This window comes from Sardina pilchardus, chromosome 10 (genome assembly GCF_963854185.1).
Source record: "Sardina pilchardus chromosome 10, fSarPil1.1, whole genome shotgun sequence".
Lineage (NCBI taxonomy): Eukaryota > Metazoa > Chordata > Actinopteri > Clupeiformes > Clupeidae > Sardina > Sardina pilchardus.
The window spans coordinates 19790295-19813667 of record NC_085003.1 but is presented as its reverse complement, the minus strand read 5'-3'; the positions used below and the strand labels follow the sequence as shown (position 1 = coordinate 19813667).

Sequence of the window (23373 nt, the reverse complement as noted above, 5' to 3'; positions counted from 1 at the left end):
CACCACTGGAATATCACTGCATTAAAAAGAATAACACTTACCATGTGTTTCCCTGTCTCCTTGGTTTCAGTAACTTGATGTATAATTGCTTGTTTAATTTAGGTAGATAGAGTTTGCCTGATTAAAACTGAACAACTGATGTACCTGAAATTACCTTTCAGATTTTCATATTCTTAACCTCATTAACCTTGAAATCATCAGATGTTGTTACAAACCAAATAAACTACCATTCTTTTACAAATAGCATTTAATAGGAGTTCCACAGTGCTCACAGAATCATTCAAAATAAAAAAGACAATATACAATGTATAATCACAACCAAAAATAAAATAAAATAGGCACAATCTGTGATTTTGCATGATTGATATGAAGACACGCATGGCCTCACTTCTACCACCCACAGACACAAGGCTGATAACTTTTGGTATTTTTGAACGTAGTATTAAATAATTAATATAATCTGCAATTGTTCATAATTCTGCTTCACTGAAAGAGACACGGTCACATTAAAACTGGACATTCAGCATTAGGCTTATTCACACATCTCTCTCCAATCACATCCACTGGTTTTGTCAAGATTCAGGTGAAACACTTATATACACATAATGCCAGAGATGTAGCTGATGAGCATATGACACCGAACACTCCAGTATTCAGCTTCCATGTATTCATTTTACGTTATCTGACCTTAAACATCGTTCAGTATGTTCAAGCTTCAACTCCTCACCTTTTAATTTTAGCAACTTAAATATTATTTAATAATAGTTTTTGAGCAGTTGAATAAATTCAATATATTTGGTATTAATAGGCTACGCAAGAGCTTGGAGTATAGTAGCAGTCAGGGAGTCCAATGAGGCCCCACTCTTAACAGTGAGGCAAAACTAGCACTCGTTTTGAACAGCAGCTCCATGGCAACTAGCCGTGAGCCAAGGAAGAAAACACAACGGGTAGTCAACATTCAGTGAGAGAGAGAGAGAGAGAGAGAGAGAAACCCAGCTTACTTTTGGCTGTGTTACACTGCTTGTGCCGACAAACACTTAGCCTTACAAACGGACGTGGAGATGTGTTTCGCACTGATCTCGAGACCATCTATATGCTGTGAGATACAATGAATTACATGTGTGGGTGGCTGGAGCAAGAGGCCCCTGGAAGTCTGGTCTAGCTCTGAGAGAGGTCGGTGTCATCTGTATGGTCTTGTGCTTTAAGTCCATAGATAGGAACTGCACATTATAACCTGCTTGTTCATGTTTTATACAACATTACCTCTCATGTCTCTCAACGTCAGACCTGGAATATAGCAATATAAAGATATGGGTCTTTCCATAAAGCTGGTAGGTAGGTAGGTAGGTAGACTCAGTTAGAAATGGCGATTCCAGTAGTACGGATGCCGATGTCATGACACTTAAGATGGATGTGAACCTATATGTTTGTCTACACCAGACCCCAAAGTAAAAACAACCATTAAATGGGTTTCTATTATCCATCATGCAACACCTTATAAATGATCTATCGTGATGCAAAACATTAAGTAGGTGCAGTGTTATTCAAGGAAGATGTCTTCTGTTGGACAAGAGTACGCCATGTGTTCTTTGTAGTACTGCTGGAATGCTTTCCTGTTCAAGAGAAACAGATGAATTGTATCTTTAGAGTTATCAACAGAGCTAATATGGGTGATCATTGTTATAAACAGTATTTCAGTAAGCGTTAATAATATTGCTTAAACAAGGTGAATGGCCATTGCTCTTGTTGGAGGAGGAGCAGGAGTGGAGGTGTACAGACTGGAACAGACAGACTCACCCCACAGACTCGGCTAGGGCCGTGGTAGACTCCTCTGAGAAGAAGACGTGACAGGCAAACCTCTGATAGGCTGGGTGTTTGGTAATCAACCCGAAATACCTACAAAGAAAACACAGATTCAGTCAATCTTATCACAACACTGTGAGAGAGGACACTTTTAAGGACACTTTTTACTTGTCACTGTAAACAACTGTGAGCCTGTGGCAAAACTTTCTGTGCTTACTTTTTGTTTTTTGGATGGCATCCACAAAATGAAATGTTCTTCAGCTGGAAGAAGTGACAACACTTATCCCCCTGTGAAGAAAGAACACACGCGCTAAGTCTTTCTCTTCAGCCTTTCCCCAAATCGGTGTGATGCTGAGGGCAGCTCAGAGCAAGCGGGCGCAGTCTGGCTCAGGGTGTCTGTGGTCTGAGACTAGCCGAGGAGGAACAGAGGACAAGGGACCCTCAAACATCACGAGTTGTGCTTTAACTCCAGCAAATCTCAAGGAAGTTGGTTATACAAGGGGATTACTGCCAGCGTATTGCTGCAGTACTGCACACTCTCCTCTTGGCGGCCACAGTGACCTCAGGAGGCCCCGTTAAAAGGACACACTCAGTGTGTCTCCTTAAGAAAGGCCGCCTGCTTTCCAAGACATTGGCCATAATTGCGTAAGGCTGCACAGAAATCTGTTTAAAAACACTGGGATTGATTTGGGCTGTTATTGTGAGATTACTACAAGGTCCGGTGCACCTTCACGCCAGGCCATGTGCACCACAACGAGGGAGAATTCAACGTACTCTGTCTGCAGTCCGGCAGTCGTCTTGGACGATGATCTTCACGCCCCTCATGTTGATCTCCACTACGCACATTGAAGGAGGACTGAACTGCATCTGCACCCTTCTGTTTGTAGCAATCTGTTGACACGTGATAGCCACGCAAATCAAGAATATCATGATTGTATTGTTTCAAAAACAGGATATGTGAATGTAATATAGGATAAAATGTGAATATCAATTGAAAAAGAGGCATACCTTATGCATAGCTGCACAAAGAACATCGTTTCCTTTATGATATGGCACCTGAACAGAGCCAAGGAATTTCACCCAGAAGGTATCCACCCAGTCATTTTTCTCCTCTGATTTAAAGACAAAAAAAAAAATAATTAAAATGTTATTGAATCAAACTTCAGAATATGCACACTTGACCTCAATGCAACAACGCAGGTTAATTGTCATTAAATCCATACAAAGAGAAAAAGAGAACTCAAACCTTTGCCCATTTACTGTGAGAACTATCTAACCACTATATATCACCATGTACTGGGTTTAAAATGCCATGAATTCACTTTGAAAGTCAAATGGTCCTGAACCTTTGGCTTGCACGGTCTCCTTGGCAACCTTGACGGCGTAGAAGGCGGGGAAGATGCCGCGTGCGCCCGTGCGCATGTTGTAGGCCTCGCACCACAGGTCCTCCGCCTCGGCCTCCAGCAGCAGCGGGTCGTCCGCCTCCAGCTCCAGCTCGTCCTCGTGACGCGGGACGAACCTGCCCAGGGCAGCACACACACACACACAGACCTCAGCGCCACGGCCCAGGGCAGCACACACACACACACAGACCCCAGCGCCACCCGCGCCCATAAACCTGCGCCCATAAACCCATGCCATGAAAGCATGTGGCTCCTGAGGGTATGCTACCCACATGATTCATCAATGACGACACAGGATTTGTATATTCCAATTGGATACACCGGCCACTTTGCTTTTGGATGTGATTTACATCCACAATTCAACACAACTTTTACAAGCCTGTGCCACTCACAGGCATTTACCCTCATGCCAAATAAACACGCTTCACAGAACAGCATGAAGACATCTTATCCTGCACAACACATCAGAATGCAATACTAGGCGCACAATTTGAGAACCTGAAAACATGTCAAAGTAAAAACTGCTTTATTACTATTTGGGACTAACTCTAAGCCTAAAATGCTTTAAAAAAGCTATAGCACTAAAATGCTGAAAACACTATAATCAATCATAAAGTGAGGCACTAGATCAATATTGTGTACACTTTGTGTAAATGTAAAATTACTTATAGTCAGCACTGACAGACAAATAAACACGCAGCCAGAGAGACAGACAGGCAGGCAGGCAGGCAGACAGGGAGGCAGACAGACAGACAGAGAGACAGACAGGCAGGTAGACAGAGAGACAGAGAGACAGACAGGCGGGTAGACGGAGAGAGACACAGATTAGACATACATGTGTACAATATACATTACATACAACATGCATACAGAAAGAAATATGGGAACACACAATACATAAGGCTGCATAATATTTCAGATAAACCCATGTGCACAAAGTGTGTGTGCGCAACTAGATTACACATCTCCAGTCCAAATGCAGACTCTATAAATCAATGGCTCAATCTTTTAACTAATCATTCAAACCTAGAAAAGCTTACTGCATCTCTGAAAAACAACATAACATCTTAGGAAAACTCATGGTCCCCTTTTCTGCAATATTTCCAGTGCTGATCCCTCAGCCAATGAATTCTGACACTACTATTTATGCTTCTTGTAATAATTGTGAACTGTTGCTGCTCAATATATCTAGTTATAATTAAGTAGCTCTGTAAACAGACAAACGTTGTCAATGTTGTCATGGTGCATCTTTGTGTGTCATTTATATAATAAAAAAAATAAAAAAAATAAAAAAAGGAGTCCAAATGACACAGTGGTGTTGTGAGCGCTGGCTGGTCCTACCTGAAGACTGCTCTGTGACTCTGCTCCCGCTCCTCCCCAGCGATGACACAGGAGAACAGGCCAAACGTCTCTGCACCTGGAGCCAACACATCATCACAGGCCTTTTGAGCTTCAGCTCACGTTCCCTTCACAATGCTGAAGCGTGCTGGTCAGGCTAAGTTCTTCTCAATCCGCTTTGAGGGTGCAAACATTAGTTGGCGCTCCAGGGAACGAGGGGAGTTTTTAAGAGAGCTGGCATTGTTCTAGCTCTGCCACATGGCTCTGTTCCTGGGCCACTGCCATCTCCTCTGATGTCCTTGCACTTCCCCAGTCCAGTCCTCTCTCATGTATCCATATGCTTACTCTTTATATTTCTTATTTTAGCAGCGCTGAATATTACCACTCAGTGATAGTCTGCTCAGAAAACCAGAAGATTGTACCAGAGTCACATCACCAGTATATATATCTAAAGGAGTCCATTTACAAAGTAATTGCTATTAAAAAGCCTTCAATTTACATCCAGTGAAAGATTGATAATACTATCCTTCCATTAAAAAACACTACAGGATAAATGTGATGGCTGCCAACTCAAGATTAACAAAGGTTGCCATGTTCAGGATCTGGCAAGGGATCTGACCATATCTACGCCCCAACCTATGCATTAAGCCAATTGATTTGAAGCATTAATGGTACCACTTGAATGAAAAGTAACAACAATGAGTCATGAGCTAAATCTACAGAATAACCCGTTGTGTTCTGATTTGTGTTTGTGTTCTCTGCTGTGTAGTTACTGCATGGCTGGATGTCTGAGGCACTGACCTGACAAGCGAGAGGCGCGTTTGTTAACAAACACGTTGCGGAACTTGCGGGAGCGCGGCGCGTCCGAGCTGGAGTCGGTGGTGGTGGCCATGGAGAGGCCCGAGGACTGCTCTCGCTTCAGGCGCCGGTGCGGCCGCTCCCTGCCCTCCTCATCCTCCTCCTCTTCCTCCAGCGCCGACTCGTAGACGGTGTTGTCGTCACTGTCGCTGTCCTGGTAGGCCTTGTAGCACTGCTTGAGGCTCACCAGCTCCAGCTTGGCGTGCTCGTCCACCACCAGCGTGTACTTGACCGAGTCGTACGACAGGCCACTGGCGTCCGAGCTGCTGACCGCCGGCTCTGCGGCCGCAGGCTTCCCGTCCGCCTCCACTGTTGCCGCTGCTCCTGCACCAGCTGCGGTCACTGCGGTCACTGCGGTCACTTCTGCGGCCCCTACGGCCCCTCCGGCCCCGTTGAGGACCACATCGTCCTCCTCCTCCTCGTCCACCTCCGCTATGGTCCTCCAGGCCGTCTCCCTGCCCACGGCCTCGCTGAGGCTGACTGTCCGGCGGGGGGGCGTGGGGGGGTAGACGCCGTCGTCCTCCTCGTCCTCCTCGCTGATGGAGGGCTTGGGCTGGCCGTGGTGGTGGTGGTGCTGCGGGCAGGGCGGAGGGGCCTCGCTGTCCGAGCTCAGGGACATGCGGTTGCTGTCGCTGCTCTGTGACATGCGGTTGCTGTCGCTGCTCTGGGACAGGGAGTGCCGGCCGCTGCTGCTGCTGCTGCGTTGCCGCATGACCACCACGTCCTCCTCCTCCTCATCCTCCTCCTCCTCCTCTTCCTCCTCCGGCTGGTCGTCTCCGTCCGCATAGTTCATCTCGACGCCGCCAAAGTAGCGCGGGTAGCGCTCCTGCTCCCTGCACACGCGCTCGGCGTTCTGCGCGGCAGGGTAGCGCACCGTCTCCCGGCTCCCGTTGACCTTGTTGTAGTGGGCCTTCTCCACGCTGCCCTCCACGCTGGCCACCGATGCCCGGCAGCTGTGCACCTGCTCCCGCAGGGGCTCCCCGCTCGTCTCCCTCATGGCTGGCTCGCCAGTGGCAGTGGTGGTGGTGGTGGTGGTGGAGGTGGTGGTGGACTTCCCTGCGCTGGACTTCACTGCCCCGGGCTTCCCTGTGGCGGGCTTGGCTGTGGCGGGCTTGGCCGTGCCGGACTTGGCTGCGCTGGACTTGGCTGCGGAGGGCTTCTGGTGCTGAGCGGTCGAGGGCTTCTTCTGAGGCTTGGCGTCCCCGGCAGCCTTGTGAGTGGACGTGGAGGTGGAAGTGGAGGTGGGGCCGCTGGAGCGCTTGGAGCACGTCCGGTCCACCCTCTGCCCTTTGCCTCCATCGCCACCCTGTTCCCCTGTTACACACACACACACACACACACACGCAAACAAGATTATTTATTAGGCAACAGGCTGCAAGGGGGACGGGATTACACAGCCAATATCCAGGCTGCATATGCTGCATTTCACACACAAAGCTCAGAGAATGAATGTGTAAATCCCCGGCTAATACAGCTGCCCCTCCAAATGAGGTGGCAACACTAAGAGCAGCTGGGTACAGTGCGCCTGATGATGGGCTTTAGTAACCCAAACAGCAGGGATCTCATCTGCACTGCACTGTGCTGTGCTGTGGTCTAGTGTGCTTATGCTCACAGCTCACCTGTTGACTTCTCCTTCCCCTTGTCCTTCCCCTTGTCCTTCCTCCTGTCCTTGTCCCCAGAGGAGTTATTGTTTATTGTGTCCTGGGATCAATAGGGAAAGCAAAGGAAAATGCTTTTACATACAGTACAGTACGTACATTCAAGCATAGGCATATATACGGAGCCCGATACACTATGCCCAAACGCACACAAACATTTTAGTCTTTGACATACATATTCCTTTTTCTGACTTTCACACATACATAAGAGGAATAAAAAATATTGTCTGGAGATTTATCTTAATGTCTTTATTTTTAAAAAATTTGGAAAAATCCAACCCTTAAGGACATCTATTTTCGTTATGAATAATGTATCGTAAATAAATGTCCTTCCTTAAAATACAGGGGGCATATTTGAGTACACCCCTATGTTAAATTCACACAGAGGCAGACATTTATTTCATGGATTCAGGATGCATCCTGATAAAGTTCCCTCGGCCTTTGGAATTAAAATTGCCCCACATCATCACATACCCTTCACCATACCTAGAGATTGGAATGGTGTTTATTTCAGTTAGCATACTAGCTGGTTTCATGCTCAATGAGCTCAATGCAAATCAAACCAGCTAATAGGCTAACTGAAAAAACACAGTCTCTAGGTATGGTGAAGGGTATGTGATGATGTGGGGCTATTTCAATTCCAAAGGCCAAGGGAACTTAATTAGGAACTTTATTATATCAATATCTTTTTAATTAAGGCATTAAGATCAATTTCCAAAAGATTATTTTTGTATCCCTCTTTTAAGTCAACGTTAGCATGTATTCACCTATGCAGAGCACTGTACATGTAGAGTAAACAGGCCCATATTGTGATTTTCTGCACTGAAATGTTTTCCCATTTCCTCTGTTTTTCTAAAGGGCTTTGCCCTTCTGGTTCCCTGCCTGGTATCATCGCGTGGCATAACGCAGACGCGGCGTGCGGAGGCAGTAAAGTGATGCCAATCTGCTGCCAAACATCTCCAATCAATGTCTGCACTAGCTGTGACTCAGGCCTACAGGGTGCAGTGCTGACGTCACAGTCTTCTGGGAAGTCATAGCGGAGAGAGGGAGGGAGTGAGAGAGAGAGAGACAGAGAGAGAGAGAGAGAGAAGGAGAGAAACAGAAACAGAGACGGAGAGAGGCTACGCTTCCGTCACAGACAATGAAAGAGAAAGCTAAAGTGGGAGACGAGTCTAGGAGAGATAGAGAGAGAGAGAGAGAGAGAAAGAGAGAGAGAGAGAGAGAAAGAGAGCGTGATTATGGGAGAGGGGGAAAGAGGGGGAGCCTATTCCTCCCTCTGCCGGGTTTTCACGACTCATGGGTGTAATAACAGCTGTTGCCATCTCATCAGGACTTGGGCGTCATGGAGACGAGGATGGTGACAGGGTGGGGAGATCGAGGGTGTGACTCCACACGTGGCCGAGTGCATCTGACCACAGCCACCACGTCATCGGGCCCAAACTTCAACAACCGATATCAATATCAATATCTTAAAACCCTATGGCTTTGTTTTAGGGACATCTGAGGGGAACCATAGAAACTAAGAGCTGCTGAAACGAGCACCCAATCTACCGTCCACATGCTTTCAGCACAGTCACACGCAAATCCACCACCCAAATCCTGCCCATTCCACAACACCCCTTGTGGACGTCGATTTGTTTGCCTCAGATGTAACGCCCTCCAGATTGAGCGGGAGGGAGAATTAGCGACCTTCTAATGCCCATCATGCCCTTTGAGCTGACGAGCTATGGCAGAGGCCCACGAGCGCCCGCCCGCCCGCCCGCCCGCCCGCCCGCCCGTGTCCCTGCCTGCCCGCCTGTGGAGCTGACACGGCCAGGATTAGGGATTACTGGAGATGCCCTGCTTCCATGCCTGAAGCAGCAACAGGTCTGCTGACCTGGATGTGCTGAACGCTAAGGAACCATGCCAGAGCAGGCAGAACATGGGAGAGAACATGGACATGGGGGGAACCTTAGATCCAGAGAACATCATTGAAGACCCACAGTACATCCTGCTGTTAGAGGAAATTATGGATTTAGCGCCGCTGATGAACTGTTCACAAATGCTGACAGAAAGTCCTTTAATCCGACATTATAATGATCCCTAACCCTCACTGATCAATGAGTGGAGACTTCAGAGAGATGTTTTAGCGATATCTCCTTCTTAACGAGATTAATTTGTGAGAGATCCCACCTCAAATCTACACCCACGGTCATAGTCAGGATTACATTTTAATATCCATAATATATTCAGAGGGACTATCAAGCACTCGACACAGCTGCTTTGAAGCTAGCAGCCCATTCACTTGTGCTGCATTATCTTGAAGTCTAGAAGTTAAAACGCGTGACAGCAGAGCCCACACTATAGACCATAATAATAAGAGAGGGAGAATCTCCTCTCCAGCCCCTACAGTGTGCAGTGTGGATGGAGCTGTGTTCTGCTGGGCACACAGGCCTTTGCACGGCCAATTACTTGAATCATCCCCTTGGTCCTTGCGTGGAATGACAGGACTCTCCTCACTGTGCACTCAACTCAGAGTACTGCCTGTGGGCTCCACCATAACAAAAGGCCTCAGAGTCATCAGTCAGGTGAGGCAACAGCAGGCCGCACACACACACACACACACACACACAAGCCTCAGATGGCCTTTATGGCAGGGCAGGGACAGCTTGGCCGGATGCCCTAATTTAATACCTCTAAATACAATACGATCAATGCTGAACAATCCACAAAATGGTGATTCCAGTCCTTTGCAGATTCACCACAGACCACTCTAAACCTGTCAGGATCCCATAATGAAAATACAATAGATCATCATAGCCTGTCACAGCATAGGGAAACACTGAGAATTCATAAACAGGAACATCCTTACAGAGCTGAAGCAGCAGGACACAACACTAGTCACCTGAGCTAGACACGACACGCTCCCCATTCAAGCATATTCAGTATGTATTCAGGTCAGTAAACAGACATCATGTACTGTATGGAGCTCGGTGAAATCCTAGCCTGGGAGGCTGCTGGAGCTCCCGCTCGCTGCTGCCATAGACACCTTCTCTCCCCACCATCCACCATCCACATCTACCATCCACATCCACACCCCTCCCTGTCGGAGCCGCTCAGAACAGATGGATGCAAAGGTAAACAGCCGACGGGGAAAGGAAGCAGGCCTGCTGTCCCCACCCTCCCTCCCTCCCCAAACCCCCTCACCTGAGTGCGAGGCACCTGGGGGAAGAGGTTGAGGGTGGTGGGCCTCTTGGGCCGGTACGTGTCCATGGTGGCGGGGGCTGGCTCCCTCAGCAGAGGTTGTCGGAGGTCGGGCGGCGCGGCTCCCCCTGGCCCCTCCCGCGGCTGGCGTGTGGGCTGCCGGCCCGCATGGACGGCCTCCTTCCTCCTCCTCGTCGTCGTGGTGGTGGTCGTCGTGCTCGTGGTGGCGGTCCTCCTCCTCCTCGGCTCCTCTTCCTCCTGCTGCTGCCGCTCGTCGTCTTCCTGGATCCCACCCTCCTCTGCATCGATCAGGTCCAAGTGGAGCATCTCCGACTGCAGCTCCACCGCCCCCCTCCTCCTCTCCGCCAGCCCGGCCGCCCCATTGGCTGCCTCAGTCATGTGACCCTGGGAAGATCAGGCAGGCAGCATCGAGAGTCAGGAGGGAGGGAGGGAGAGGGAGAGAGAGAGAGAGAGAGAGGGAGAGGGAGAGGGAGAGGCTGAGAGTGTGAAGGAGGGAGGGAGGGAGAAAGAGAGAGAGGGAGAGGGAGAGGCTGAGAGTGTGAAGGAGGGAGGGAGGGAGAGAGAGAGAGAGAGAAAGAGAGGGAGAGGCAGAGAGTGTGAAGGAGGGAGGGAGGGAGGTGGCTGCAGAGAGGAGAGTGAAGCTGTGGGGGAGAGAGCAAGAGCGAACGAGCCAATCACAGCCCGGCATGACATCACCAGGCTGGTCGTCTTCCTTCTCTCTCTGCTGCCGGCGACTCTAATTCAATCAGAGAACAATAAACAGCACAGCGCACAAATAAAGCAGACACATCTGTGCCACTGTCAGGGGCCATCCTCTCACTGACAACAATAAGAACATCAGACCAGATCTGCCTTTTCTTAGGAGCTACACTCAGAAACACTCTAACTAAAGCAGGAAATGTACTACTCCTCATGGAAAACAACAAGAGCGATAAGGGCTCTATTACTCCCAGGGCTGCTCTCTGAGTCCATGTCCACTGACCTGCTTGGCTGTGGTCTGTGTGCCGTGCGTGTGTGCGTGTGTGTGTCTGTCAGTAATCTCATCATGGCTTTAGCCTACTGACAGCATGGCTGTGCCTACTCTGCTCCTATTCTCTCATTCTGCCCATCTCTAAATCAACAGGGCACTCTCCGCTCCGCTCCGCTCCTCTCCTCTCCTCTCCTCTCCTCTCCTCTCCTCTGACACGGCAGTCCCACCTCCCATAACCTTCGCTAGCCCCCAATAACCTGCCCCCCCCCCCCCCCCCAACAGCCCTCTCTCCATGTTTTCCGACATATGAATAAAAGATGGCGGGGAGAGGGAGACCTGTCTGGGAGAGAAGACACAGCACATCCTGAGCATCTATCTGGAGCAGATGCACTAGATAATAAACTGTGTGTGCAGACTCTGGCTTAATCCATCACCGTAATGAGGATCAAAACGCTCCAGTCTGTCTGAGGAGCTCTGGGAGCCTTCACACACTCACGCCTGCCCACCGTCTCCAACCAGGCTGCCGGACTCCATCCCTCACGTTACTAGGTGACACCATGACGACAGGCGGGGGGGGCGGGCCAGAGTGGGGGAGCCGACAAAGAGGGGAGGGGGAGAGAGAGAAGGGGGGGGGGGGGTTCTCTGTGTGAGAGCCGACAAGCACAAACCCTGGGGTGACAAACACACACACACACACTAAAACAAGAATCCCAGGCTGACACTGAGAGAAATAGATACAAACACAGATGCAACAGATCTGATTCCTTCTAGGATAAGCCCAGCACGGCTCCGGTCCTTTGAGCCCTAGCAATAGAGTGATCAACGATGACGTATTTTAACGAGATTCCCCATCCCCTTGAGTGAATTGGGATCACTGTGAACAGATGTGACAGCTACCAGTGGACCAATTATTGCACATGGTAGAGAGAGAGAGAGAGAGAGAGAGAGAGAGAGAGAGAGAGTAATAGAGAAGTGTGTTTGGATGTACACGACAATGGCTAGTTGTATAGATTGGATGTCAGCTATCAAAAGATTAACCTGAGATGAAGTCATCCCCATTTGACCCACATTAGAGAGGTCTTGTCTGCACCTCACGTTGTGTACCTTTGCATTATTAGGGTAGACAAGACACTAACTGATTGTGTGTAGCTATATCAACACCTGAATAGTGGTCAGTTAGCCAACACCTAAATAGTGGTCAGTTAGCCAACACCTAAATAGTGGTCAGTTAAAGGGACTCTTCACCGATTAGCATTAAGCTTTGTATCTTTAGAAAACCAGTCATGTTTTTGAATGGTCGTGCATCATTCCCTCAATTTGCCTTGAGATGGGAGAAATACGGATTTCGATGAAACCCATGAATAGGACTTCCTGCTTTCAATGATGTAAAATGATGATTTTTACATCATTGAAAGCAGGAAGTCCAACATTGAAATCCGTATCTCTCCCATCTCAAGGCAAACTGAGGGAATGATGCACGACCATTCAAAAACATGACTGGTTTTCTAAAGATACAAAGCTTAATGCTAATCGGTGAAGTGTCCCTTTAAGGCGTGATGGGAGTGTGAGTAGTGTATGGCGTCCCCGGGAGTGTTCTCCTCTTACGTACGTTGAGGTCCACGGTGCAGTAGGTGGGACTGGGCGCATGCTCATCGCCGATCTCGGTGACCTCGGACAGGTCGTCATCCTCGTACTCCTCCAGACTGATGTCGTGGGTCAACCTAAAGAGTGCACACACAGCGATGGGCCAGCTCCTCTGGACAGCCCCTGAACTCACACTTGATCTGAAGCCAATGGCACATGGCAGAATACACCAAAGAAGATACCACCATGCACTTATTTAACAATTACAATCAATGAAATAACTTATTATTTTCTTAAAAGAAAAAGCAATACATGAAGCAATATGAGCATATTTATAATTATATTGAATCTATGTGGAAATGGATCTAATACAACAGTTTTGCATGTGTTTTGCAGTATGGTATGATTACAGGAAGAAAAACGCTAGTCGATGCGATGGAGACCTTGAAGGCTCTTATTGCTCTGACTAATTGCTTGGTTAGAAATGCAGAGCTCACAGGCAGAATGTTATGAGCAGGAGGAGGAAGCCCTCCAGCCTGCAGGATGGAAAACAACACAACACACACACAGCAACTCTAGCACAGACAACACATCACATGCAAGTTCCATCTCGCTCATCTAAACAGGAGATTCACCGCACCGAAGCAAACACACAACTACCTTGTGTTCAAAACATCCACTCTTAACACTACCTAGTTTGCTATAACCTAAACAACCACCATATAGTGATTTAAATAATCCACTCTTGTACTACCTAGTGTGCTACAACCTAAACAACCACCATATAGTGATTTAAATAATCCACTCTTAACACTATAGTGTGCTATAACCTAAACAACCACCATATAGTGATCCAAACCATCCACTCTTAACACTACCTAGTGTGCTATAACCTAAACAACCACCATACATATAGTGATCCAAACCATCCACTCTTAACACTAGTGTGCTATAACCTAAACAACCACCACATAGTGATTTAAATAATCCACTCTTAACACTAGCTAGTGTGCTATAACCTAAATAAGCAGCATATAGTGATAGTAAGTAGAGAATAAATGGCTGGTCCAAAGCCAGGGCTGAGGTGAGGCCCGCGGGGAGCCTGCCAGTGCCCAGCTCTACTGTACCATTTCTCCCACTGCTCCTCCACCCAGCTCTCGCCGTCCTCGTTGGGCTCCATGGCCAGGCTGAGCACCATCTAGCTGGGGCAGCAGACCACGGGGCGGCGGGGATCGAATGACCAGGGGCAATTAGCGGCCACTTCCCTCCCTCCTCAGCGTGGAGCATCCCAGGCACATGCACCCACTCTCACACACATACACACACACACACACACGCACACACACACAGACTCGCAGGGTGGAGCAGCGGAGCACGCCTGTTCTTCCAGCAGCACGAGGTGGCGGTGGTGGTGATGGTGGTGGTGGTGGCGGTGATGGTGATGATGGTGATGCTCAGAGGCGAGTGTGCAGCAGGCTCCTCTCCAGCACTCCTGTCTGCTCCCTCGTGCCTGGGAAAGTCACCGACGGGGGGAAAACCAGCTCGGAAGGGAGGGACCAGGAGGAGGGGTGAGTGAGAGAGGGAGGGAGAAAGAGACAGAGGGAGGGAGAGGGAGAGAGAGAGAGAGAGAGAGGGAGAGACTGCTTTGTACAGGGCACTCCCGTTAAAAGCCTGCCACTGCTATGATGGATAGGCCCAATCGATGCAGCTCAAGTTGCCGCCACCATGGGAGAGTGGCCCAGCCCAGCCCAGCAGAGAGCAGAGCAGAGCAGAGCAGAGCAGAGCATAGCGGAGCAGAGCAGCAGACAGAGGGAGGCGGAGGGGAGCAGCAGACAGAGGGAGGCTGTGGCCCTGATCAATGAGCACTGATCCGGCTGGAAATAAGCAGCAGCACTGTGCCTCTGCTGAAACAGGAGGATTCTGTTTCTGGCCTCTCAACCTTTAATTTGCTGCTGCAAGTACTGAGCTTTCACTTCAGGCCTGGGCTAAGTGATGACTGGGGGAACATGGTTTGGCCGTACAGTAGGTGTCATTTAGACTAAATAAAAAGGGGAAATGGAGGACATCTATTACATTTATTTCACAGCTTAATGTCTTCTCAGTTCCCTTCAACAGAAAGTATGTCAAAGAGAGAGTGAACTAAAGAGGAGAAAAAGACAAAGGAGAAGGGAGAGAATGATGCCTCTGAGGGAGGTGAGGTGGGCATCTGAGGACAGGGCTGATGCACAGGGCTGATCAGGTCAGTGCTCCTGCTGGACTCTCCACACCCGTGCAGCCAGACGCAGAGGCAGCAGCCCCCACACAGCTGGCCCCCGACAGGGCCGCCCCTGGACACACACACAGCTGGCTTTGGACACCAGCGACAGGGCCGGCCGTGGCGTGGACACACACAGAGCAGGGCTGCATCCCCAGCACCACTGCAGCGCTCCCATTCTTTTAGGGCTCTGATAAGCACAACACACCTTCCTCAAGTCATTAACGGCTTTGGAACGGGACCAGTCAAGTGTGGCAGAATTAAGAAACAATGACATGCAGGCAGCTGAAATGACAGGCACGTATAAGGTCTTGTAACAAGCTAAAGTGCAGTGTATCGTGCCTTCAACACATTCCAGTCTACAGTACTAGTCTATAACACACAAAAATATTGTAGTCTATAACACACTTTGAAAATTCCTGCTGTTCCCATACCCTTATTTTATTGGCATGGTATTTATCTATGAATTAGAGAGGATATGTTGTTAAGCACCAATTATACAAATAAACACAGATGAGAAAAGGAAAACAGAAATTCACCTTCATCAATGCCGTTCAAAAAATAAACACAGAAACCAGCAAAAAGCTGGGTGCTCATTTCATTCTGCTAAATGAGGAAGATGATCAAATGCTGCCATCTAGTGGTATAGCACAGTACCTAAAAGCATGGGGGGAAAAAGAGTGAAAGAAAAATAAACTCACATTTTCAAATTTTAAGGAATTTATTTGATATATTGTATCCTACAGAAAGAATACTGGATGCAATATATCCCACAGATGGTCTTAGATGCAGGTTGATGCAGGTAGTGTGTGAAGGCGCTCATAAATTACTGCCTATAGACAAAGTGGGTGACAATTCCATCAGCGCTTTAATGAAAATAAACTCTTTTGTACAATACAAAAAAATAATAAATAAAACTATTCCACAAAGCTTAAAAGAAAGCAAATGACTTTGAACGTACACATCTGCGTGGAATGTACAATGATTTGATGACCATTTCAAAGCTATTGATGGCCAAGGACAAATTGTATTCGGGGAGGGGGTAATATGGCAATGGCAATCATATGATTTGCATCTACTTTGTCAAACTGCTGCAATGCTTCTCATCTGAAGGTGCTGTGTGAGCGACGAGGCACAGTTTGAAGGGGGGGGGGGGGGGTTCATGTACAAGAGGGCATCAGAATGCAAAAAGGACACACAGACAGGCACACGCGTGTGTGGTAGGGATGGGATTCATTCCGAGTCAGGTGCACACCAAACCTGCCGCTGGCGCACAGCTGGGTTTGGAGGCCTTCTCTGAAAGCGCTTCGGAGCAAACGCACAACGCATGCACCTCTAATCTGGCTAAGACCTCAGACACGTCACATATAGACAGAGCAAAGAAAACTACATATTCAAAATTGAAAGTGCTTAGTTTGTACATCAGCTAAACTTATGCGCTTGTATATCTCTAGCTAGGCACAACACGCTCTTATTGATTTTGTCTTAATCTGCGATAGGCATGACCTGTTTTGGGGAGCGGCTGATGGAGAGTTCCAAGACATCAGAGGTGTTCTGGAATTTTCTGAGAGGGAGTGACTATTGGACAAGGTGCTGGTAAAATTATGTTAACGCTATTTGATCAAACTCCTGGCAAAATATTAGATTTGCTGCTTTCAAACGTTTTGGCAAAAATATCGTACTTTTAGACTGGCGTTGAATTAAAGAACACATTGCCCAAGTGAATGGCTAGGGTTGGCTGCTGCTTATTGCTGTGGCATTAGTGCATCTTGCATTCAGGCTCAGCTAACCAACCTCTTCACAACACTGCAACTTATACGGTCCAATTTCAGGCCAGCAGGCTGCCAACAAAAAATGTTACCGTTATTAACAATAAGAATGATGGGATTTAGCCTACATGTCAAGATCAAATGTGTACATGTACACTGATGACAATGAGGCCTTGACTGGAGCTAAGACTGGTTTGTATATTAAATCTATCATGACCAGATCTACCCCATCCAGCAGGTCTCAGGTCAACCCTTTGCCTCTAATGAAAAATGTAGGCAAATTGGCAAAGTTTTGTAAAAGCACTGAGTATTACAATGTAACAACTATATGTAGGTACCCACAAATACATAATGCAAGTACAATGCTAGTACATTTTAGTACATGTTGTTACACAGGTTGTACCACTGTACCTAATTAGGTAGGTACACTGTAACAGCGACACATTAAAATCAAGTGTTACCAATTGTCTGCACATGTGCACTAAATATCCAGATTCCCCACTTAGTTAACAGATTAATGCCATTGCCTTTTCCAAATCTCGTTAAAAAGTAAAAACAAATCTTCTTCAACATGGTCCTCTACCATCTAAAAAGGAAAAACATTTCAGTTCCTTCAGGATTTTCCAAGGGTTTGTGGAGATCACCATGGACCCAAATGAACTAAATCAACAGTTGTGTGGATTTTGAGTTAAATGGGCAATGTGTGGTTCTAAAACATTCAAACAAGACCTAGACATAGCAACAGAATGCGAAGAAGCAACTTTTTTGATGCCATGTCAAAAACGGCTATGCTCTGCACCCAAAGCTAGCATGCTTCAGACGCTGTTCAGACCGTATTGTTGAAATATCACTTTGTACCTCAGTGCAATACAATGCAAGTCAATGGAAGAGCACCATTGAAAATTTAGTGATGCAAACAAGACAACTCAAATCCCACATAATTCGACACAAGGCCCCTTTAAATAAAATACATTCAATCAAAAAGAATATTGCACTGCAGTTTTTCAAATACTTTTTTGGCAAAAAGAGAAAATAACCCGCAGGAAAATAAGGAAAATCTTTGAATTTGCATGAATTTGTGGAAACTCAAGATAACAAAATCACGGAGGGATTTATTTCCGTTTCAATCCGTTCGGACTAGTCATACCTCCGCTTACAGTTGCAGCTGTCCAATGTAAAAATCTTTGGTTACAACGAAACTATTGCCAGATTGTCCGCTTTTAGTTTCTGTTTTTTAGTTTAGAATCTGATTCAACAATCACTCCATCTCCAAGAACCTACTCTGACGACTGCTTGACCAGAAGCCCTTTGCCTCGTGTTAGCTGGCAGTAGTTGTGTTACAGCATGATAGCGTTAGCGTAATCTGCAGGCAGACAGCGCTAGCTACAAAGGGGTTCTGATACTGCTATGAGGGGATTCCCCTCCAGTTGACATTCACACAGCAGACACATGACCAGGGTGACCCTACAGGACAGGAGCAGATCAGGGGGACCCTACAGGACAGGAGCAGATCAGGGGGACCCTACAGGACAGGAGCAGATCAGGGTGACCCTACAGGACAGGAGCAGATCAGGGTGACCCTACAGGACAGGAGCAGATCAGGGGGACCCTACAGGACAGGAGCAGATCAGGGTGACCCTACAGGACAGGAGCAGATCAGGGTGACCCTACAGGACAGGAGCAGATCAGGGCAACACCCCAGAGACAAGGAGCCAGAGGAGCACCAGCTCTCTCACTCCAGCTCCTATCACACAGTCACAGTCAAGTTGGCAATGGCACAGCTCATGTGATGTCTTCAGGCGCCACTTTTGCTGCTGATCTTTTTCTGCAATGCAACACAAGCCGCGTGGAGTGGCCAGGCCAGGCAAGGCAAGGCAAGGCCAGGCATCTCTCCTTCATGCCTCGTCTGAGGGATATGCGGAGCGTCAGACATCAGGGGCCACCTCCACCAGCAGACAGGATCCGCACCTCGTCCCATAAAGGGCCTCCTTCATCACAGGCCACCGCTGCCATCAGTGCATCTCCTGCTTCTTCTCAGAGACGCCATCTGATGTGTGTCTAAACAAAGACCAAGGGGGGAAATCAATCTGAAGTCAAACAGCTGATTACTTACAGTAGTAATATAACTGATCACTCAGTAACTAAGCAAATGAGGTCATGGTAGATGCTGATGTTCTAATGGAATGGCTCCAAAGCACACAGCCGAGGACGTTCACACTTGGCTTAATAGAAAGCCGGGCGGCAGAATGGTAGAATTAAATCATAATGGTCCAGTAAGCACAGTTAATGAGGTGTGTCATGATGTCTATAGACATCCGCCATATAATTAGAGGTATTGTTTAGCTCCGGTAAATTTGTATGGAGTATTGAAGGTCAGTACCGGAGGTTACTCCTGGCTGGTGGCGGGCTCGCTGGTGTGCTGGACTTTGGACTGCGAGCAGTGCTGGGCCCCCTGCAGCTCCGTGGGGCAGCCTCTTTTCCTCTGGGGCTGCGCCGGCATGACTGGACACAAGACTGCTGCAGGTGCTGCTGCTGCTGTGGAGGTGACCACTGCTGGCGTAGCTTCTGTTGTGACCATTTTGGTGGTGGTGGTGGGGGTTCTCTGACATTTTAACATCGCACCTGGGAACCACACGAACACAAAACGGCTACATTGCATCTTATTAGACATAATAATCCAAAATATGTGCTAGCAGCTTCTAATCAGGCAATCTGTTTGGACAAGAGGCAATAAACAGATAAGACAATTCAATACAGCTTTGCTGGGTCCTAACAAAGAGAGAACAAGTTTGTAGTGGTGTTATATAAAACAGTTTTACACTGAGATGACCGCCACCATCTGGACTTATCAGCACTTATCTACAAAAAAAGTAGAGTAGCACTGGCCTTCTGTGGGAAAATCACCCAACAGCCAAAAAGGTGGTTGCTGCCATTCTCCAAAGCCATGCAGAAAGACACTGCCCTGAACCCCTGAAAGCTTTAAAACTACTGAGATAGGTGATTGAGGAAGATCACGGACAAAAAGAGGAGTTCAATCCCATTGTTACCGACGGGACACGGGGGGACATGCTGGTGGTGTCCAGTCACCCTTCGGACATGCACGTCCCATGAGCTGCCATGTGGTGGCCTGGGACAGAGAGGGGTTCCTCTGGTCTGTGGAGGAGGCTGAGGAGAGCAACAGTAGCAGAGCTGCACACACCACCAAGAGACGTGACAGCCCTCACTCTGGTGGGATGGATATACTGCTTCAGTCACAAGTGTTGGGAAAAACAGGTGACAAGAGATACCGCAGACATCCACAGTTTCACCCGATTAGAACTGCTGTTTGGTTGTCAGCTAGGAGGCCTCTAGAACACTCTATAGTAGAAATGTGAACAACAGCACTCCCCCTTCTGCACTACTGTAGGATCTTCTCTTGTTGCGTATAGTAGAAAGGTTTTCTGTAGTAACCTTTCTACTATACTGCATCTCTCTACATACAAATTTGAAGGTAGGGTTGATGAACAGACATGTTTGGTAGTTGGAAAGATATTGGCCACCTCTTAACTCAGGGACTTGTGGGGGGGTCGCTTGAACGTGTACAGGTGCAATGGCCCAGCCCAGTGCTCAGCCCCTTCTACATTTTGCCGTTTCAAAGCTGTTGAGGAAATGGTTCCTATTTTTTCCTGTGAAAATGGCCCTTGGGGGGGTCCTATAGGCGCATATTCTATAACTTCTTAAACTCACAAAAATTCAGGCAGCCCTAAAATGGCCTGCTAGTTCATGTTTTGGAGACAAAATGTTCCCTGCAGCCTTTAAATTCCAACTTTTGACTTGCACCTACTCCACCCATAGGCAGGGTGGCCCACGGGGACCCATATTGATACATAAAATAGATGACCTGAACAAGGTTTCCTGGTTTCGTTAATACCCCATGCCACTTGGGGAACAAACTGCTTGAGTATCCAGAGGCAAGTTCAATTTGCTTTCAAGGATTCAGGATTCATCATAACCAACCGCAAAAAAAAGTCTACAAGAAGAGTTCTTCACATTCTGACTTCACATGTAATACAGAAAAAGGGACACTGCTTTTGGGATGGGTCAGCAGCGCCAAGACACTATTGGGCCGGGATAGGAAACCTGAGTGATCTGAAGCCATCTACCAAACCATTGGAGAGGCACTGCATTGGCAATAATCTGGGGCTACTGGGCTGATGTCCACCCTGGTGCCCTCTCAGAGGAAGGGTCCACACAAGGACTACACACACAAACACACACACACACACACAACACAGCTAATTCAGCACTGTCTTGACATGCCTTACGAAGGTAACGAGAGCATCACGACTGCACATGGTTGAAGAACAACAATGCAAAGTAGGTGCTAGTTACGGGCTGGTGCCAGTGAGCCTTCTAGGCACCAGTTTATTTCCCATGAGCTATGATGTCCCTGTATTGCCAGATTTGCCCCGTATACCCCAGCAAACACTAGTTCACAGCAGGGTGAAGGGGTAGAAGAAGACTGGCTGTGCACATGGCTAAAGTGGTGTGCTATTGGCTCATTTATTTCCCATATAACCTTCACACTATGTTCAACTAGTGCAACACTGTGCTGCTGACTAGCTGCCAAACCTGTCTGTGAAAATCATCCAATGTGGTAGGGCTAACAGCCCCCACCATTTTGACTAGTGTCTCATTTTTCATGACCTGAAGTGTCTATGTAATTAAGACATATAGACAGGGTGAACCGTTTCCAATAACATTATTTTATTGTTTGCGCAAGGGAGTTAGGGAGTGGTTCAAAATGACATTACATGATTTCAGTTTGGTGTTGAATGCACAGAATGTAAGTTACAGTATACATCTGATGCCCTTGCACAGTGGTCACTCATCACTTGGATGACTATCCTAACCATAGACATATATATATATATGTATATATGTCTATGATCCTAACTGTCTTGGCCTCACAAACGGTCTTATTGACTTGTGGTTCAGTCAGGAAACTCTTATGAGCTTAATCTATGCATATGACATGGTAGTAGGCTATGGTTTAGCTAAACGGACTACATCTACTGAAGATGCTGCAGGTGTCAGAAGAAAATGCATCCAATCTGACTGCTGCATAACTGTTGCTGACGAACACAAACAAATAAAGACATCATAGAGCCATGAGTGAAAGGACTCCACTAGCCTACGCAGAGCTAGCCAGGGGATTTCTCATAATCAGCAGCCCTAGCAAGAGTTTCCAGACTGAACTCATGCATGACCACCATTTACCTGAGAAAACCATTGCAAACATATGTGAGAACGCAGTTACACTTACAATCCCACATCTTTCTTTTCAATGCGTTTTCACTGATTTTACACTTGAAAATAAGGAACCGTCAACATCACATGCACAGATGGCATGACGAACAGATTAGCACAAATGCAGAGCAATGGATTTCAAACATTTGACCTTCTCTACTTTTTACAATGCCATTTTTTAGAACTGACATTTTTATATACACTGAGCTTTCACAAGCTATTACAGTTTGTAGATACAAATAAAGAGATGTAAATAATATACATTAAAAGAGAATATAAAAATATGGTCATCAAATGTAATGGCTACTGGTCTAAGTTTCCCAGAATTTCCTAAACGCTGATGACGATTTTGTACAATGGTGCAATTGCTGTGTTACGGACGAGCCCTGGACCTCACGTGTTCCTGCTCTTACCAGTGGTGCTGCTGCCACTGGCCTGCGAGTCGTCGGATAGGGAGGGCTCCACCTCCTCCTGGATGGTGGGAACAGATGCCAAAAGACCTGAGAGAGAGAGAGAGAGAGAGAGAGAGAGAGAGAGAGATGCAAGCAAAGAAAAAAGTTCAATCAACTTACTCTGTGTGTCAGTCTGACCTCATGAAACAGCAAGAAAGCTATTCTTTTTTTACGCAAGCAGGGCACAATGGCACCAGATTGCCCACAAGCCTAACAACTGTTCTGAATGGAGCAACCAGGTGATTTTCAGTTATTATTACACCAGCACATAGACTGCATAGTAATAATAATAGCTCATATTTGCATCCATCATCATACATCATTTTGAGCAAGTCAACCAGTGTCTTTTAGCTGTGTGTATGTGTGTGTGTGTGTGTGTGTGTGTGTGGCTCATGGCAGTGCTGTGATCAAAAGGCCCCTGGCGTGTAAATGACTTCAATAGGGTGGAGCTGACGGAGCTCCAACCGAACAGCACAAAGACTAATGGCAGAGGTGGAGACACTGTGTGTGAACAGCACAGAGGGGGCACACAGAGGGGGCACACTGAGAGCCACACTCAGCCTCTGCTCTGACGCATGGCCACAGCGCCACTTCTTCACCACAGCTGGGAAAAACCAGAGCAAAGGCTCCATGGAGCTGTAAGCTGTAGCTTGGAGAAAACACATGAGCCCTCTTCTCAACATCCCTCCTCGGTCCTCGGTCCTCGGGCTCGTTCCCACTGATCTATAAAGAACACTGGATAGGCTATCCCATCGTTGCCTCCCCATCATTCTTTATATAGATCAGTGGGA

At 47.5% G+C, this 23373-nt stretch overlaps 2 protein-coding genes across 3 annotated transcripts in view; both read right to left on the bottom strand.

Annotated features, from left to right (window-relative positions):
- Positions 1-235: 235 nt before the first annotated feature.
- On the bottom strand, positions 236-14024 carry mapk8ip1a (mitogen-activated protein kinase 8 interacting protein 1a). Of its 2 annotated transcripts, XM_062548293.1 has the most exons (12): positions 13946-14024; positions 12844-12955; positions 10247-10648; positions 7022-7103; positions 5346-6716; positions 4548-4623; positions 3150-3322; positions 2812-2915; positions 2578-2694; positions 2021-2091; positions 1798-1896; positions 236-1613 (listed from the first exon to the last, which is right to left on the bottom strand). In XM_062548293.1, the coding sequence occupies exons 1-12, from the start codon at positions 14014-14016 to the stop codon at positions 1541-1543; spliced, it is 2751 nt and encodes a 916-aa protein (XP_062404277.1). In that variant the 5' UTR covers positions 14017-14024; the 3' UTR covers positions 236-1540. The 2 variants fall into 2 exon arrangements, with proteins under 2 accessions (XP_062404277.1, XP_062404275.1); XM_062548291.1 differs by lacking the exons at positions 12844-12955; positions 13946-14024 and adding an exon at positions 3872-3883 and having other exon boundaries at positions 10247-11376.
- A 1750-nt stretch (positions 14025-15774) lies between these two features.
- The window catches only part of cry2 (cryptochrome circadian regulator 2), a 29240-nt gene continuing 21641 nt past the window's right edge, over positions 15775-23373 (bottom strand). The window contains exons 10-12 of the mRNA XM_062546907.1: positions 22544-22630; positions 19222-19463; positions 15775-18899 (exon numbers count right to left, since the gene is read on the bottom strand). Of these exons, the coding sequence (XP_062402891.1) occupies positions 19228-19463; positions 22544-22630 (323 nt within the window). The 3' untranslated portion in view covers positions 15775-18899; positions 19222-19227. The remainder of the gene's footprint in view (positions 18900-19221; positions 19464-22543; positions 22631-23373) is intronic.

Coding starts and splice junctions, on each gene's coding strand:
- mapk8ip1a (XM_062548293.1), bottom strand. CDS start 14,016: ATGGTGCTCAGCCTGGCCATGGAGCCCAACGAGGACGGCGAGAGCTGG. Junction 12,956..13,945: donor GAGGAGCAGTGGGAGAAATG/GTACAGTAGAGC, acceptor TGCACTCTTTAG/GTTGACCCACGACATCAGTC. Junction 10,649..12,843: donor ACTGCACCGTGGACCTCAAC/GTACGTAAGAGG, acceptor TGATCTTCCCAG/GGTCACATGACTGAGGCAGC.